Source organism: Protopterus annectens, chromosome 7.part0 (genome assembly GCF_019279795.1).
Source record: "Protopterus annectens isolate FY-2018-M chromosome 7.part0, PAN1.0, whole genome shotgun sequence".
NCBI classification, from domain to species: domain Eukaryota; kingdom Metazoa; phylum Chordata; order Ceratodontiformes; family Protopteridae; genus Protopterus; species Protopterus annectens.
In genome coordinates, this window is record NC_056739.1 from 1,284,579,701 (window position 1) to 1,284,597,247 (window position 17,547).

The following is a 17,547-nucleotide window of genomic DNA, read 5'->3' on the forward strand; positions in this document are numbered from 1 at the left end:
TATTGCACCTGTGCCCCAATTGCTTGGGCTCAGAGTGCTGTTAGATTAATAGCTGCTGCTAAAGCTGACTTCAAGACATTGGCTTTCAATCTAAAATTATGGATTAACTATCTGATTTTGATTGTCTGGTCCAAATGTTATGGAAGATTGGATTTAATTTCAGCTCTGACGGGTACTACATTTTCTCTTGCTATCATTTATGCTCATGTGGGCTGTTTGATTCATTTTTTTTAAACTTGTTTACAGACACTGTTTTTACATTTTGTATCCAGAGGTATACACTGTAGCATTTATTAGTATTTTTGGCAGGTAATGGATGGACCCATCTTGCATGCATATTTTGTACCCCATGCACCCTATATGCCCACATATAGCTACTGGCTGTCTAAGCAATAAGCAATAGTAATAAGACCCATGTGTTAACTAGGTAGGCCCCCTTGTCATATAGTCCTTTTTAAGTGGCTACCAGGGAGCAATGTTTGATTAACATGCTGAATGTCACACAGCAGGCAAATTAAGTCTGTGGTAATCAGTTTATGTACCACAAGAACTGTTGCTTACAGCCTTAACATCTGCACCAACTGATGGAGCTATGCTTTACTTTCTAGCTGTGAATGCATAAAAGAGAGCATGAGTGAAGGTGAACAGATTATTTCTGTCTCCAGCAAATGTGACACTGATCATTCGTGTATAAGAAGTAGTTATTTGTTGCTGTTGTGGGCATGTTACAGTAGGAATTTTGTTGAGAAAAGGCTGGTCTGTATTAGCTTGAAATGTGTTTTTGGACAGCTAACATTATTTTATCTAGATGTGTCAGTTTAATGGCTATTTTGTAGTTGCTGTGAAAAACAAACAATAAAATGCATTGCAAATTAGACTTTTATACTGCAGTTGCTGGCTTTAAGATTCAGAGCTGAGGACAGAGACCTGCTTCAGTAATTCACTAATGTTGTGGAATTTAAATGTACTTGTTTTTGATTTGAGTAGCTCATTGAACACTTACTGCCATGGCAATACAGGTTTTACACATTGTGTAAACTTTAGTAAAGTTTACTTTCATACTTTTTTCTGAAGTAAAATAGTACCATGTTTAGGCTTTACTGTACTTAAATAGATTCATATGTAAGCATTAGGCTAGCTGCCCTTGTGGGCTGTTTTAAGCCTAGACAGTTTCCCTTTTTGCATTTGAAATAACCAATCCCTTTTGGTTGTAGATTGGTCTTATCTATCACATGGTCGATAATTATATATTACCCCTAATGAGAATAACTGGGATCATACCATAGGTAATTCGAGGGGGTCCTATGCAAGAAGTAAGGCATTTAGGTGCTGCCTTTATCCATTAATAGTACAGGGGTCAGTCCTGGGGTAAATTTTCTGTTTCCCATCCTTAGATTTGCACTTGAATATAAACAGGGTTGAACTTTGTTTGATTTGGATGGGGAGTCTGTTCCAGAGCAGCAGTATCCTAGTCTAGATATACCTGTCCCTCAAAACCATTGTGTTGATGTTGCAGAAGAGGTTTAGTTCCCTAGATCAAGTATTTCTGATGCCATTTGACTTACTGATGTGCAGCAAATCCATCATTAATGGGTCAGGGGATGCCTTGTATGCCAGACACTGGTCACTTCATTGCATTGTGTAGGTTAAGTAATATAGTGACAGGGTTTTGATTCGGTCCATGTCGATGTTGTTTAGGCCTTGTATCCTTTTAGTAAGGTATCTCTATGGGCATTCCAGTTGTTGCATGTGTCTTGACAGATACATGCCAAAGGGGGCGTTATAGTCAATGACTGGCCTAATGAGGGCTGAATAAAGGGGGACAGTGGCATTTTAGATCTAGACACAATCCCTTTGTTAATAAGATGTGCAGTACAGAAGGACTTTTTTATAAAAATGTACACATGTTGGACTTTGAGAAAGTCACTAAGGCCATGGATGAGGGTAAAACAGTACATAATGCCCATGTCACCTGGCCAAGGTATTTAACATAATTCACCACTCAGGTTTTATAAATAAACTCACAAAACTAGGCATAAATCCCTGCATCACCAGATGAATAGTCATTTGGCTCACAGCTAGGACACGTGGTTAAAGTAGGTGAATTCAGATCCAGTAAGTGGTCAGTTACTAGTGGTGTTGCCCCAGGGCTCATTGCTAGGACCACTTCACTTTGGACAATACTTCTCTGAAGTCAAGACTGATGTGGAAGGCCTCTCAATAACAAACTTTGATGATGACTGCAAGCTGGGGGTAATCACTGAATCCCCGGTGATGTGGATATCCTTCAGGAGGCTCTAGATCAGGCAAATGATTGGTGCCAGAACCATGGCCTAAAACTAAATGCAAAAAAATGCATTATCATACTCTTTGGGGAAGTCAAATAGCCTTGCAAACTACAACATCAGTAGCACACCCCTAAGAGTAGACTCAGAGGTGACATATCTGTGTACACAGACAGATAATAGCCTGAACTTTGACCGCCATGTGTCCGCAATGGTGAGGAAGTCCTTCTATGTGGCACAACTTATAAGTAAAGGTATGGCATCCAGATCCAAGGAAATTGTAGTCCCACTGTACTCAGCTTTCATTTATGCCAATATACTCAATTATACCAACAGTTGAGTACAGTGCACTATTTGGCATGTACTTGACTAGGCACTTACAGCAACTGGAGAGACTTCAGAGGTTCCTCACAAAGAAAAGACAGGATGTAAACAACATATCCTATGTGGCTAGACTAAAAGCCGTATCCCTTTACTCTTTCTCCTACCGACTATTAAGGGATGAACTATGTCTGACCTGCAAGGCACTCACAAATCCAGCCATGATGGAACTGTTACACATCTGCAAGTAAAACAGCATGGGAGTCACCAAAGCTAGGGATCTAAACTTAGTGACTCAAGCAAAACATGCTGGAAGGACAGATATGTGTTTCAGAGATTGCTACTTCTTTGGAACAGGCTTCCATTTCATCTTAAGCGGAGCCCTTCCGTGGCCCTCGTCAAATGCAATGTGGATCACTGGATTGGAAATCACAAATTCACACCTGGGGTAGCATCTATGTGTTTTATGGACAGGGACAATCTGTAACATACTCAGTGCATAGACACAAACCTATGCCAGCCTCTTGCCTCTGGGGGCCATATATTGGGTAAAATTGAGTTGTATTGGCTAGGCTTGTACGGGCTCTTAAGTCGTTTGCCTAGTAATCTCCTATGAACCTATGAAAAGTTAGGTCATTCTCAATGTAAGTCCTCAAATCCCCAACAAGTCAGTCAACTCTTAGTGATGTATTGTTAATGTGGTAGTTCCCTGGGATAGATGGCTTCCCAAAGGATACAGTAATGCATTTTTTGGTATTTAGTTTCAGTCCATGATTTTGCATCTAGTTATTAATTTGGGACAAACTTTCCTGCAGGATAGGTAAGTCATTTGAGGATTCAGTGACTGCTCCTAACTTGCATGTGTTTAGAATGCTGTGCAAGTGTGAATCCCTATCCTGGATGATATAATGTAGTGAATTTCAGCGCGATTTAGCCACCATATTTATTGCGCAGACATTTGACTGATTTGAGGGGAAGGAGTTGGATTCACACTACACAACAGAAATTAATGAACAACATGAAAATAAGGGACTAGCAGGCAAAAGAGCAGGGTGGAGCAGATATAAGCATTGGTAAGAAAATAGGAGTGAGGAAGGAGATCAGGGTAGCCCTTTGACAGCTGAGTTTGACTGGGAGTAAATAAAATGATTAGCATGAAGCTATGAAGGACAGTACCAGTTATAATTGGGGGGGGGGGTCACTGACTGTGGAGAAGGAGCTTAACATTTAGGTGCCCGTAGAGAATGTTGAATGTGACACATATGTCAAGTAAACCAACTTTATCTAAAGTGAGGCCGTGATGTTCATATTTATGGAGAATGAAAGAAAAATGAAAATGACAGATCATGCTAAACAGACTCTAGAACCAAGTGGCATCAGTAGCCAAGGCAGGGACAAAAGCAGCAATTTGTCTTTTAGTTGTGGACTAAACAAATAGGCTAGCCTCATCTCTAGGGTAGTGGCAGGGGAGAGTAGATACTATAAGACACTTCATGTGCCAATTAATTACTGTTGTGTCACATGTCACTGTGTAAGGAGAAGGAGAGAGTAGGATTGACTCAGGTATGTCACAGGCTGAACTGCATAGATTGCATTGAAATGTGCCTGAAGCATATGTGATGTGGAGCCTAAGTACCCTCATTACAAGGCTTAGTAATGTGTAATTTTCCTCCAACTAATTCACAACTGTTTAACAGATTCATTCGTACTTTTGTTATGCTACTGTGTGTAAACTGTGCCCTTCATAAAGTATTTCAACATGGATTTTTCTAAATAATCAAAACACTGGCATTTTCTGAATAATCAAGAGGGTTATCTAAATTTTCTATGTGATAGGTGAGTTGACTCAAGTAGAAGAGGTAGCACAGAGAATTAATATATTGATAGAAAATATGAAATTACTGTACCATTTAATTTTGAAGTCTCTGTAAAAGAAAATAAATCAATTGTCAGTGTTTATTCTACAGTGGGAAATGCAGTGACTTGGTTATCAGTAATTAAAACATACTGTGGACCAGTATTTACATTCTGATATTTTTTGTTACCCATTTGCTGTAAAATTTAAAACTATATACTTGGTTATCTGATATGCATCCATTTTCTTGCACTTCTAGGATGAATGTCAGGAATGAACAGCAGCACTGCAGGCAGCGTAGTGGAAGTTTTGAGTCGCAGACTCAGCTTTTGCCTGACACACCCAGTGATAAGCCAGTGTTTACGATCTCGGATATTAAGAGAAGCAGCAGTACTGAGGTGCTAGATGATAGGTCTTCCTGTACAAGTCAGTCAAGTTCAGAATATTACAGCACAGTCTCTAAACCAGCCCAGTGGTATTCTACTCGAACAGTAGACCGGGCAAATAGGAGAAGGCATAAAAAACAAAACTTTTCGGCTTCAAATTCTGGAAGCATGCCAAATTTGGCACAAAAGGATTTAAGGAATGGAATTTACCAAAATGCACAGAACTGTCCTGTCTCCAGTTATTATGTGTCAGGTTGCACATCATACACAGATAGTGACCGTTATAGTAATGGAGGTTATGTCTATGAAAATGATACAGAAGGACATTACAGTGTTAATCCGTCATATAATTCTTCTCCATACTGTGGATATGATGGTTACAGAGACTTTTATAGAGATGAACTTGACACTTTACCTCAACATCCTTATGCAACTATTAGGCCTTCAAGGAAGGCTGGTTCTAAAGTGGAAAATATTACCAAAAACATTCAAAAAGCCTTGGTAGCAGAACATTTGAGAGGGTGGTATCAGCGTGCTGCTAGTCACAAGGACCTCAGTCGTAGTCTGCAGGCAGACTTTGACCTTCACCGTGGTTCACAGAACAGCTTGAGTTTAAGTGGATTTCAAGTCCAACTCTCTCCAACCAGCAGAACAACTTCATATGGCTCAGGTAAGTCGAATTTTACTTTAATTTTCATTTTCATCCAATGAAATAAAATTGAGTTAGGAGTTTTTGAATGGAATGGCTCTTTCACTTGTATAGTTTGTCTGAAACATTTGTCACCAGATACTTTATGTGCAAAGAAAGTTAAACCTTGCCTTCATTACTGTTTTCTAGCTATAAAAAAAATGTATTTTTCTGATCAGTAGATGTAGCTTGCTCAAATCCAAATTGAAGGGTTAAACTGAACTCAAACTACTAAATATCAGATTGAAATAACGTTTCAAGAAATAAGCCCCAAAAGTGATCTGTGAAGGTAAACCATAATAATTAAGTTGTATGAAACTGAACATTTTATAACAGTGTCTATTCATTAGTATGTATGTGTGTCTCTGTATGTACAATTACACACACACACACAACACATGTGTGTGTGTGTGTGTGTGTGTGTGTGTGTGTGTGTGTGTGTGTGTGTGTGTGTGTGTGTGTGTATATATATATATATATATATATATATATATATACATATATGTGTATATATATATATATATATATATATATATATATATACATATATGTGTATATATATATATATATATATACATATATATATATATATATATATATATATACATATATGTGTATATATATATATATATATATACATATATGTGTATATATATATATATATATATATATATATATATATATATATATATATATATATATATATATATATATATATATATATATATATATACATATATGTGTGTGTGTGTGTGTGTGTATGTGTGTGCATACATACACTTATGCACACTCACAAATACATACAGAACCAAAGCTTACTCCTCTGGTTCAGAGGGGCCAAAAAAGAAAGAAAAATTCCCTCTCAAATTGAAGTTAAGAAAAAAAAACAGTCTTGCAAACTGTAGCAAGGTGCTTGCTAATTCTGTAACAAAAGTAACTTGTTACAGCTGCTATCACACACAGACACGCACACTAACGAAACATTAAGTCCTTCAGTCTTCAGCATTCATTTATCAGTGCAGATACTGCACTCCTGTTCTATTGGCACCTGTTGATAGCGTCCCCTGACAACTTGCTGATAGCATCCCCTTTACCCTGGCCTAGTTTCTGCTGTGGTACACATACACACATAAACACGTAAATCCAGCTGTGTACACATATCTGCTTGTGTGTATATGTGGTGTGTGCATGTGTATGTATGTATATACATGTGTGGGTATGTGTTTATGCATATGTTATTTTATGTGTGTGGCGTCTGTTTATGAATATGTTATTTTATGTGTGTGGCTATGCGTCTCTGAATTTGTATGCAAATGAGTTGCAATGCATCAGTCTAACTCATTTGAAGTAAGATGAATATGCAGTGGTAGAGATTAATATATATTTAAAAATACCTGATATTTTGATAAAATGGCCAGAAAGGGTAAAAATGGAAAAGAGGCAAGGAAGAAAACAATTTATGGTCTTAGGTGCTGATGTGGTAAATTGTTTTGTATTTTTGATTAAGTAAATCAGTACCGCTGAGTACTGTTTCTTCTCAAAGTCATCCTCGGCCATTAGGCCCTTTTCTGAACATCTTTCCAACAAACATTCACTGAGACATTCTTTTGGCTGTGACTAGTTTCCTAAAGGGGAGTGTTAGTCCTGCACAATTTGTGTGCCAGCTGTCAGTATAATTTAAAAGTGTGGGTGTTTATTCCCTCAGTTCTTTCCTGTCAACTGAATTTGCTTTGAGGATTCTAAAGTTGTCCATTGCTTTACATAGCTTTACTTACGATGCTGTAGTAAGAACTAGTTACGTGCCTTGTTCCAGACATACCTCGCTCTGCATGTAGAAATCATCAGTTGTACCACTATGGCCAGCGTATCCCTCCATAAGATTCCCATCGTACTTCCTGCACCCTGACCATGCCCAAGAGGACTGTAAGTTCTTCAAAATCACCACACTTTACTGGCATTGGAAAAGTCTTCATAACTGGTTAGTAAACCTTTTCTACAAAGTGATACTGGGGGAAATGTCTTTCCCATTTAGATCAGGAGAAAAACATCATGTTATATTATTAAGTCATAAGCGAGATTCATAGCGTAACACTTCTGTACAAAGAGAGTAGACAGAGATGTGTTGGCAAAGCAGCTTCCATAAACAGAGAGCTCTTCGTACATACTCTCCTCCTTAGCTCATTTGTATTGTGAAGTGTGTTCCTGTTGGTGGATTAGGGCAGAGTCATCTAATTACCAATGCCCTCTACAGTGATGCCAAAGATATGCTGTTATATCTTAAAAAAGTGAATTGCTTTATATAAGAAGTAAATAACTTCCCATTAGCTTTATTTACATTGTATTTGTTCAGCAATTGAAATTAAACAAACCCTCCATCTTACAACAGACTATTGCAAACCATAAACCATCACTTGCAACAGTGAGACAATGCACTGTATAATTGTAATGCATTTTATATCTAACAGTGAAGATATAAAGAGAGACTTCCAAAGCCAGTAATTGTTTTTTGAAAAATGTTCCTATAATACTTTTTGTCTTCAGCAGTAAACAGTAATTGTTGCTGGACAGCATATTTAAAAATGTTTCATGCTGTATCTGAGAGTAAATATTTTTCTTTATCACAACCTCCATTCAGTTTGAACTTTGCTGGCATTTTTCTTGATTTCTTGTTTAAATTAGTGAGGTATTACAAGTCCCTTCCATGAATAGTCTGTTTTATTCTTTACAGCTCTTAGTACCATAATCTGTATCTCTGATAGTTGATATTTTAATGTTAATTAGTTTGGACATCTGAGAAAAGAGCTCAAAGTGGACATAACTTTACTGAATCACAATGGCTTTTGTTGTCCAAAATATCTGAAAACATTTCAAAACAACTTTCCGTTAGAGTATTATAAAAACAAAATGTTTCAGAAAAAACGCAGATTAAGAAGTTATTCCTTCAGCTCCATGGCTTTGTCTTAAAGCTTTTTTTGCATTTTATGTGCTCTTTAACCAAAGAATTAAGTGTAATAAAATGATCACCCAAGTATGAGATTGTAACAGGTTTCATCTGTTCCAGTCTCTTATTTATTTCAAAGAATCAAATCTTCATTTCAGTGTATTCAGGTATCAGTTTATTTAAAAATTCATGAGTCAGTAAAAGGACATGTTTAAACTGCTGGTTTATAACTATGGTCTCCAGTATTTAGTTTTGGATTTTTTTTTATGCTGCAGTAGTCTCCCTAGCTTTTCTTTCTTTCTTTTTTTTATCCTGGTCTGGAGTCTGTATGATATGGACTGGGGCCAGTGAGGAAATTGAGGCATCCTAGAAAAGTGTCCTGTTGTTGCTGTGAGGTTTTATTCTTTGGCTTGCCCTTTGTGTATGTCCATTAATGCTCCGGGATGGGAAAATGCAATGGATGATTCAACCTTAAGTACCCCTCATTTCCGTAAAGAGCTGACATCAGCAAGCCACCAAGCCCATCTACAGAAGCACTCTGAGCTAGTTTCTCCAGCCACCACTAGGGAAATTGTACTGCATCGTATGCTTCTGGACATATGCCTAGCTCTTCCTTCCTGTCTGCAGGATGGGCACTCCCATCCTCCCCTGCCAGCTCCTCAGATGCCTGAGCCACTAATCAAACCCTAGTCACCTCGGCCATAGTCAGAGATTTAGCTGTCTTTGCCAGGAAGCTTACTGCTTCCACTAATCTGTGATAAAGTGATCTTAGAATTAGTACACTTGTGTGGCAGGGATATGGGAGCACAGCTCCACCTCTCCAACTCTCCCTTCCCATGTTGAGGGAAAGAGGAATCACCCCTACAAAAACACGTTATACGTGTAAGAGAGTTTGAGACATTACCGTTACTTGTTTGAATTACAATTTATTTTTCAAAATGTGGGTGCTTGCAGGATGGAGTCTTGTTCTTCTGATAGGGAGCAGGCAATTGTATCTTTAGTGACCTTGCCTGGACACTGAAGTCAAATGTATTAAACTCAACCTTGAACCAACAGTAGTTATATTATCTTTTACAGCAAAACACTTATCACTAAAATTAAAGTACAGTTAGCTTTACAGAGCTTTTAGATGGAAAATTGAAACTTACAAGAGGGAGCATGACTGCATATTATTGAATTGCTCTTGCTATCTTATAAAGATACGTCTGTTTTAAATCTCTGTTGTTCAGGTGTCATCCAAGGTCCTGTCTTCTCTGTGTCTTTTCTTGGCAGTCATACATCACCTACATATTCCATTATACAGTCTATATGCATCTTATCTTTCCTTCCCTTCCCCATTCATTATGTTCATTTTGAGTTCTTTGTGACTCCAAGCCAGTCTTCAGACTTTTTACCTCTCATTCCCTTTACCATCTTGGTAATCCTTAACTGTACATGACCAGCAAACTACTACATTCCTTTCCTGAATTACCTGCAGAATTGAGCACAGTAGGATGGCATGTGCATCTTTGGAGTCTAAAGTTCTGACAGTGTACCTTAGGATTATTCGATAGCTTTGGCATAAATATATTGCATTGCTTGACATAGTTCAACCTAAGGATGGTTTCAGGACCCTCATTTTTAATTCCTCAGTCTACCATAGCAGTAATTCTTCTGCTTGTGTCATCCTTTGATTCCCCTGCCAAAGTAAACAACATTACACTTTTAAACAGTTATTCTGGCATCTGTGTGATACCAGTCTAACTGTCTGGCAAGGTGAACTAATTCACAGTGGAGGTCTGCTTCATGCCTTTAACTGCTTGTACTTTACCAGCATTATCACTGAGCAGGTTTAACAAGAATTAGTCCTAGCACTGAAACCTATGGCACCCCAATAATTAGTGTTTTTTTACACAACAGTTTTTTTCTTTGTTTCCTTCTGTTTTCTAACAAATGTCATTTCCACTTCACAGATATGAGATTCATTTCTATTCCTTTTTGTTTTTATGTCAAGCTGCTGTGTAGTATAGTGTCAGAGATACCTTCTTTATGTTGAGTAACAATGTTTTGTCAGTTTTTCTAACTCAAACAAAACATTAATTGACTGCAATGAAAAACGCATCTAAAATACAGCTTTGCATGGGTGATTTCACCCATAACTTAAAAATACTAATGCAGCAGTTGTACAGCAATGGAGAAAATCAAAAACTCTCACACTGTGCACAGCAGTTTTGCAGATTAGTGAGATTGCTGTAAGTCTATGAGTTTTTGATGAACTTTTGTAAAAGAAAAATGATAAAAAGATTATCATAACTGTGACGACCATGCCCTGGCCCAGCAATCAAGGAGCCTCAATCCTCACCACTAACACCAGGGAGGTTGTCTCATAGAAGAGAAAAGGATTAATACACACAGTAAAGTACAATTTCCCTTAAGTGCACGCAAAGATCACAGTCAGTCTGGGGCTGGTTGCTCCCTTGCTCACCAGGTCCCCAATAAGACTCCCCACTGGCACAGCTATAGGGTCCAGGTCTCAGCCTAGCTGGGCAAGCAAAAACCTCCAGTACCCTCTCTGTCCAACCAGTGCTTTGTGTCCCTGCCCAAGTAGCTGACACAACACACACACACACACACACACACACACACACACACACACACACACACACACGCACACACACTTTGAGATAAGTATTTATACAACTTCACAGACACTCCTGGGAAAGGCTGACACAGATTCTCCAGCTGTGCCCCTTTACCTAGTCTATACGGTAGTAATTACTGCCACCACCCAACTAATAATGTCAGCTACTAAAAGGCCCTTAAAAGGGTGCCCAACAATTACTGTGCAATATTATAATCCAATGGTAGTATGACTAACAGTTAAGGCTTACTTTAGAGTGGCCTATTACAATAACCTCTATAAATATGCAATGTACTCTAGAGCTTATCTCTACACAAATCAGCCACAGGTAGAAGGTTTTAAAAATATTTAATAATAAATAATTAAACCACAAGGCAAAACTACTACACCACAGAGATATCTAAGAGTTCAGAGATCACACAGAAACTTAAACTAATACAGTAGGACAGGTCTGATTTCAAAGAAAAATACCTAGTTAATCTTTACTAGCTTTAACTATTCCTACAAGAAATCACAGTGCTAAAACTTACATGTGATCATAAGGCAGAGTGCTGATAAGTTAGATATCCAAGATGAAAATGCTCTCTGGTCTCTTGTGAGAAATAGTATTTAAACATTACTAACAAACATGTCTCTAAGGCTCGCCCAGAATTACATCATTTTTGACACTTGGGTTTTCCCAGTATTCATATTGCATCATCTTAACACCTGGTCTGAGTTCTCAGGCCACAAACTGCATTATTTAGCAATCTAACATCTCCTCAGAAACTTACAACAATACAAGCCATTTCACATATACATTCTAGCAGAAACTAGAGCAATAAAGCACCTTCCACATCTAAATTCTGGTCATAAACATTAGCCTTAAAACGAGCATGAAACCTTCACCCAGCCGCAATGGAGCCAAATTATAAAACATTAAAGAGATTCATAAGATCTTTTCAACTTAAAAAGACACATTTGAAATACTTGGCTTGGTTGTCCTTACAGCAGATGGCAATGTTGCAACAATCTTGAAGTTCACATTTTACAGCGTTTTCTTACATTTAAAAACACAAGCCTGTATTTTACATTTATTTATACAGTTGATAGAATTATGTATCAAATTCTATTTGACTAGGCTGGCAGCCTTCGCCCATCTCTCCCCAGTCGTCACAATAACGTACAACTGACTGTAGAACTACTGTCATAGTGCTTGCTAGCAAATACTCTTTCACAGAGTAGGCTCTGGTTAGCCTGGTTAGATGTCTACTAGACAATTTTGATCAGGCAGTCTGTTAGCTTTCCCCACAGAATTCTCTCCATAGCTGTTTCTGAGCTACAATAAAGATCTTGGGTCTGTAGTGAGTTTGCTCTTTCTTGAACTGTCCTATGTGCATGTGGAGTCCTTTGTTCCTTCCGCCTCCTCCCCTGTCCTGTGGTACCACAGTATTTTCCAGAAGGAGACAATATATGACTTTGTCTTTTGTTCACCAGCATACTTGCTAGGTCTGTCGGCAGACAGTGGAGTAATTTATCTCTTCTTTTGTGTTGTCCTTCAGAATTCTCATGAGCAATTTTTCTACCTTTCCTTCTCAGTTAGTACCTCTACCTTCTTTTGCTTTGTAAATTTTAAGATAAGAAGTATGTCAGTCTAGCCTTTAGCCATCCCCATTCTTTACTGGTAACTCAGTTTGAGGGTGATTTTTTTTCCACATTCCCTGTTTTTGAAAAGTAAAATATTATGCCCATTCTTGCCTTTTGTAGCCGTTTCATTTCTAGGTTTAACTTGGACTAATGGCTGACCTGTTTCTTGGTCTTTTCATGTACCATGTACCTCCTTCTCAGTACCAACTGTTCTTTTCCTATAGAATCATCCCTTTATTCCTTTTTCACTATAACCCACACCCTACATCTGCCTTACCACATTCTCTTATTCTTCTTTTACATGCTGGTTCACTTGTTTTTGACTCACACCTCCACAGTTGTTTTGTCACCATTACTTCCTTCCACTCATATGTAGTCCTTAATAAGATTTGTAGTATGAAATTTTCCCTGTCGTATTCATGTAACATTTTTATAATTGCAGTTTTTATCCATGGTCTAGGGATCTGGATTCCCTTTGCTCCTTCCATTTTGGTGAATAGTGAACTGAGGATGTTACTGTTTCTTGATTACATCTTGTTGTTTTCCTGGGAGCCATCGTTCAACAGGTCTGTTGCCTTCTTCTATGTCTGTTTACTCTGGAGATGAACACTGCTAAATGACTATGGTCTCCATCCTTGTAACTGTTTTCCTATTTGGCCACTGTTTAATTGTGAGTTTGCAGGTGTCCATATAGTCTATAGCCACAGCCTTATGTCTCTCCTTATATCTTTAAGGTCAGCAGCTCCTCCAGTTTGAGACACACTAATTATGGCCTTACCCCTTCTTACACATACCCCACTATCCATTCCACTCTCATTCTTTTCCTGTCCTTCCTAAGCATCCTGATCCCAGGTTTTTATTATGGTTATGGTTTGTCTAACTTTGTTCATAAGCAGTGCATGTTGTTGTATCTTGTTACTTCTTTCTCTCCTGGCATTGTATAATATAATCTTCCATCCCTTTTTCTTAAAAGCTACCCATTATGTATTATTTATCTTTCACTTCCTGTTTCTTCTTTTTTTCACAAGCAGTGATGTTTCATCTTCTGCACTCCCTCCCTATTTAATTTTAAAGGGACCACAACCACAGTGTACTCTTCACTTTCTCTCTTGATGCACTTTTAGATGTAGTGGCCCTTTGTATTTAGTTCCTGTTCATCCCTGCAGTCTGCCAGCTCTTGTCACTAATCCTTGATCTCCACACAATCTAATCAATCATTCACTGGAAATAAATTCATCAGTACAGGGCACTAGCAACATCTCCCATAAGTTTCCAAGTTTCCCACTTTGATACAGATCTCCCCAGCTGATATGGCATTTCCTTTATCACATTCACAAATTCCCTTTCCACGTCTTGCATACTGTCATGCATAAGTTGCTCCTTCCTTTATGACAATCTTCAGTAGAAAAAGACTGACTTTTAATAAGAGCAGTTACAGTACTAGTGTCCAAACAAACTCTCTGTGCTTACTAAGCTATTTTATCTTTCCACTCCATCTCATTCTTCTTGGAATAACTCCTGACAGTAGTAACCCATGCTGGCGCTCACACACATTCTCCTTTTCATTACTGTCTCTTCCCATTCTGGAAGATCAACTCTAATTTCATGGAATTTCATTTCACACCTCCACGCTCCCTAAGTTCCTTGTTTGTAAACTTCTAGAACCCTCACTCCACATTCTGCTTACCTGTCTTCTTTTACCTATCTCACCCAAGAATCAGCACTTCTAGGCAGACCTGTAGCTGGGGGCATTTGGCACTGTATTAGTTCCTTGCTACAGTTGCTAAAATGCAGGTGGTCTTTTAAATCATTTAAGCATCAGAGATGTTAACCACAGCTGCGTAAATGATTATTGGCACTCATCCATGTTCATGCTCAGTGCCAATAACTTGTATTAAGTGTTTGGTGCATCCTCTATCCTGCCAGTTACTCTGCCTAACAGCTTCTACAAGGAGCAGCCATCTTTTTGCCTTACCCTAGCTATGGCTTTGTTTCTAGGGTCTGTGTCACCCATCACTTTATCTGTGGCACTTTTCCTTCACACCCCAGCTCCCTCACCCATCCTTTTATCATTATGATGCCCCACTGCCCCTTCATCCTACCTTATCCTGCTCCTTTCACTGCTGTCCTACCTACTGACTACACTGCTGTTCTAAGAGCCCTGTTGCCCTACTTCCACTGTCTAGATAATAATCATCCTGTAGTTCACATTCAACCAGAAATGCTTGTTCTCTTTTCACCTTCTCTCACCACAGTCACTTTTTGTCAAGTCATTATTGTAATCTGTATAATCTATTTTTTTGTCAGCAGTAACATTCTGTAGGTCTAATAACTAGGTTGTCTTCTCTCTGTCTCACACACACACACACACACACACACACACACACACACACACACACACACACACACACACACACACACACACACACACACACACCAAACCTCATCCCTTTTCTCCCCCTTTTGTGGTGTTTCTTCTACATTATTACCCTGACAGTGTACCAGATCTTTGTCTGTCAAGCTGTTTTTCTCCTGTCCTGTGGAATAGGATCCTACCTATCTATTCCAGTATAAGATGTGTAAGTCTGATCAATAAATTAACTGGCGATCTAATTCATTTTAAAACCTCTTTACTTTTGCTGAAAAAACAGTATCCTGAACTGATCAACACAGTATTTACATCAGTTATGATTTTAAACTTGAAATGGAAAGGCCTTTGTTAGTTTCAGTATGATCTGAAAGCATGTACAGTTAATGGACTGGTGTAGAGAAACAGCAGTATCCACGACATCAAGAAACATTGATTATGAAGCTAGATAACAACTGCTTGATTCATCTAGTCTACAGTTTCCCATCCAGTTAGATAATGTAAAGTTCATATAGACTCTATATTTGTATGACTTCTGCTGCAGGTTGTGCAATGTTTTGTTGCCATTTGCTAAATTGCTTCATTTCTATCTCTGTCAGTGTGCATATACGGTCCTGAGGGTTGCATACAGTATTCAGAATGAGGTCTTACAGTGTTTATAGAACAATGATAACCTCTTATTTCTTTCTGATAATGTCTCTCCCTAGGCTTCCTTTTATTCAGTCAAGCTTTCTTACTTTTGCCGAATATTGCTTGCTAACCTTTAGATCATCTGATGTGATTAACTAGAAGTCCCTTCCCTCATTTGTAGTATTACCTTATGTCAGTCTATGTGTACCTTTCCTGGGTTTTTGCTTTCCAGATGCATTTGCACTTTTCTGTAGCGTTTAAGTTGCTGTATCTTGGACAGTTCAACAATGTGTTATCAACGTTAAACTCAACAAGGTCTCAACTCAGGGAGTTCAACTTGTCAGCAACTCTAACCAATGAAAAATTTTAAAATAAGTCTTTTGCTCCCTGCACCCCCGAGATGGGAGCCAAGCCTCCTTACCTGATGGGTAACAAACTGTGACTCATGCATAGACCAGAAGGGGACAAAAGGTCTCTATACTAGAGTACAACCTGATGGATAACAGGCTATGACTCATGCACAGACCAAAAGGGGACAGAATAACTTTTTACTAGAGTTCAACCTGATGGGTAACAGGCTGTGACTCCTGCACAGACCAGAAGGGATCAGAAGGTCTTGATACTAGAGTACATCCTGATGTGTTACAGGCTGTGACTCATGCACAGACCAGAAGGGGACATCAGGTCTGATACTGGAGTGCAACCCGATGGATAACAGTTTGTGAGTCATGCACAGATCACAAGGGATCAGAAGGTCTTGATACTAGAGTACAACCTGATGGATAACAGGCCATGACTAATGCCCAGATGAAAAGGGGACATAAGGTCTTGATACTAGAGTACAGCCTGATGGGTAACAGGAAATGCCTCATGCACAGACTGGAAAGGGGCAGAATGTCTCAGTACTAGAGTACAACCTTATGGATAGTAGGCTGATTTATGCACAAACCAGAAGGAGACGGAAGGTCTTTTTTTTTAGGTAAATCTTTTTATTTAAACACCTTTATTAAATTATCACTTGTGACACAGGCAAACTTACACTTATATAAAAGTAATTGAACCAAGTTAATAAGTTCACATTTGCTAACATTATATGATATATACCATTATATGTATATGAATTAAAATCTAAGCAGCATTATGTAAATTATTCAATTCCTGCCTTCTCTTATTTGCTAACGTTATATAGGTCAATAGGTTCATAGGTAGGTACTAGGCTGTTGGCCCTAGGGCCTATATAAGCCTAGCCAAAAAGGTACCCTGGCTTTCACCACCCAAGAAAATTATTTTCCTGTGTCCCTGTCGAGCAGAGCCACAGAAGTGATCCCCAGGGTGAATTTCCTATCTCTCATCCAGTCATCAAGATTTTTCTTGAAGAGTGCTAATGAGGAGCTTTGTTTGATATAGATAGGTAGTTTGTTCCAGAGTATGGGAAGTCTCTGGGACAGGAATCTATCCCTCCAGCATGTTCTGTTTATTGTGGTGATAAGGTTTAGGTCCCTAGAGTGTGTAGCTCGGAGGGATTGGGATTTCTTTAAGTGGAGCATGTCCAACAGCTCTGAGTTTGACATAACTTTGTATGTTAGGCAGAGATCGCCTCTGAGTAGGCAGTATGTGATGGAGGAAAGTTGGAGTTTTTTGAGATGGTCTGCACAGGGCATCTGTTTGAGGCCAGTAATCCTGTTTGTGAGGTATTTCTGCAGTCTTTCTAGCTGTTGTAGATGTCTTGTGAGGTACATACCAAAAGGGACGTTGTACTCTATAATGGGTCTAATGAGTGACGAGTAGAGAGGAACAATGACCTCTTTTTTCCTGGACGAGAAACCT

The 17,547-nt window shown here is 38.6% G+C and overlaps 1 protein-coding gene across 2 annotated transcripts in view; it reads left to right on the top strand.

Annotated features, from left to right (window-relative positions):
• Positions 1-17,547, top strand: part of FRMD4B (FERM domain containing 4B) — a 2,055,076-nt gene that overhangs the window by 1,935,869 nt on the left and 101,660 nt on the right. For both annotated transcript variants that reach the window (XM_044077901.1, XM_044077900.1), the window contains exon 21: positions 4,721-5,517. In XM_044077901.1, the coding sequence (XP_043933836.1) occupies positions 4,721-5,517 (797 nt within the window). The remainder of the gene's footprint in view (positions 1-4,720; positions 5,518-17,547) is intronic.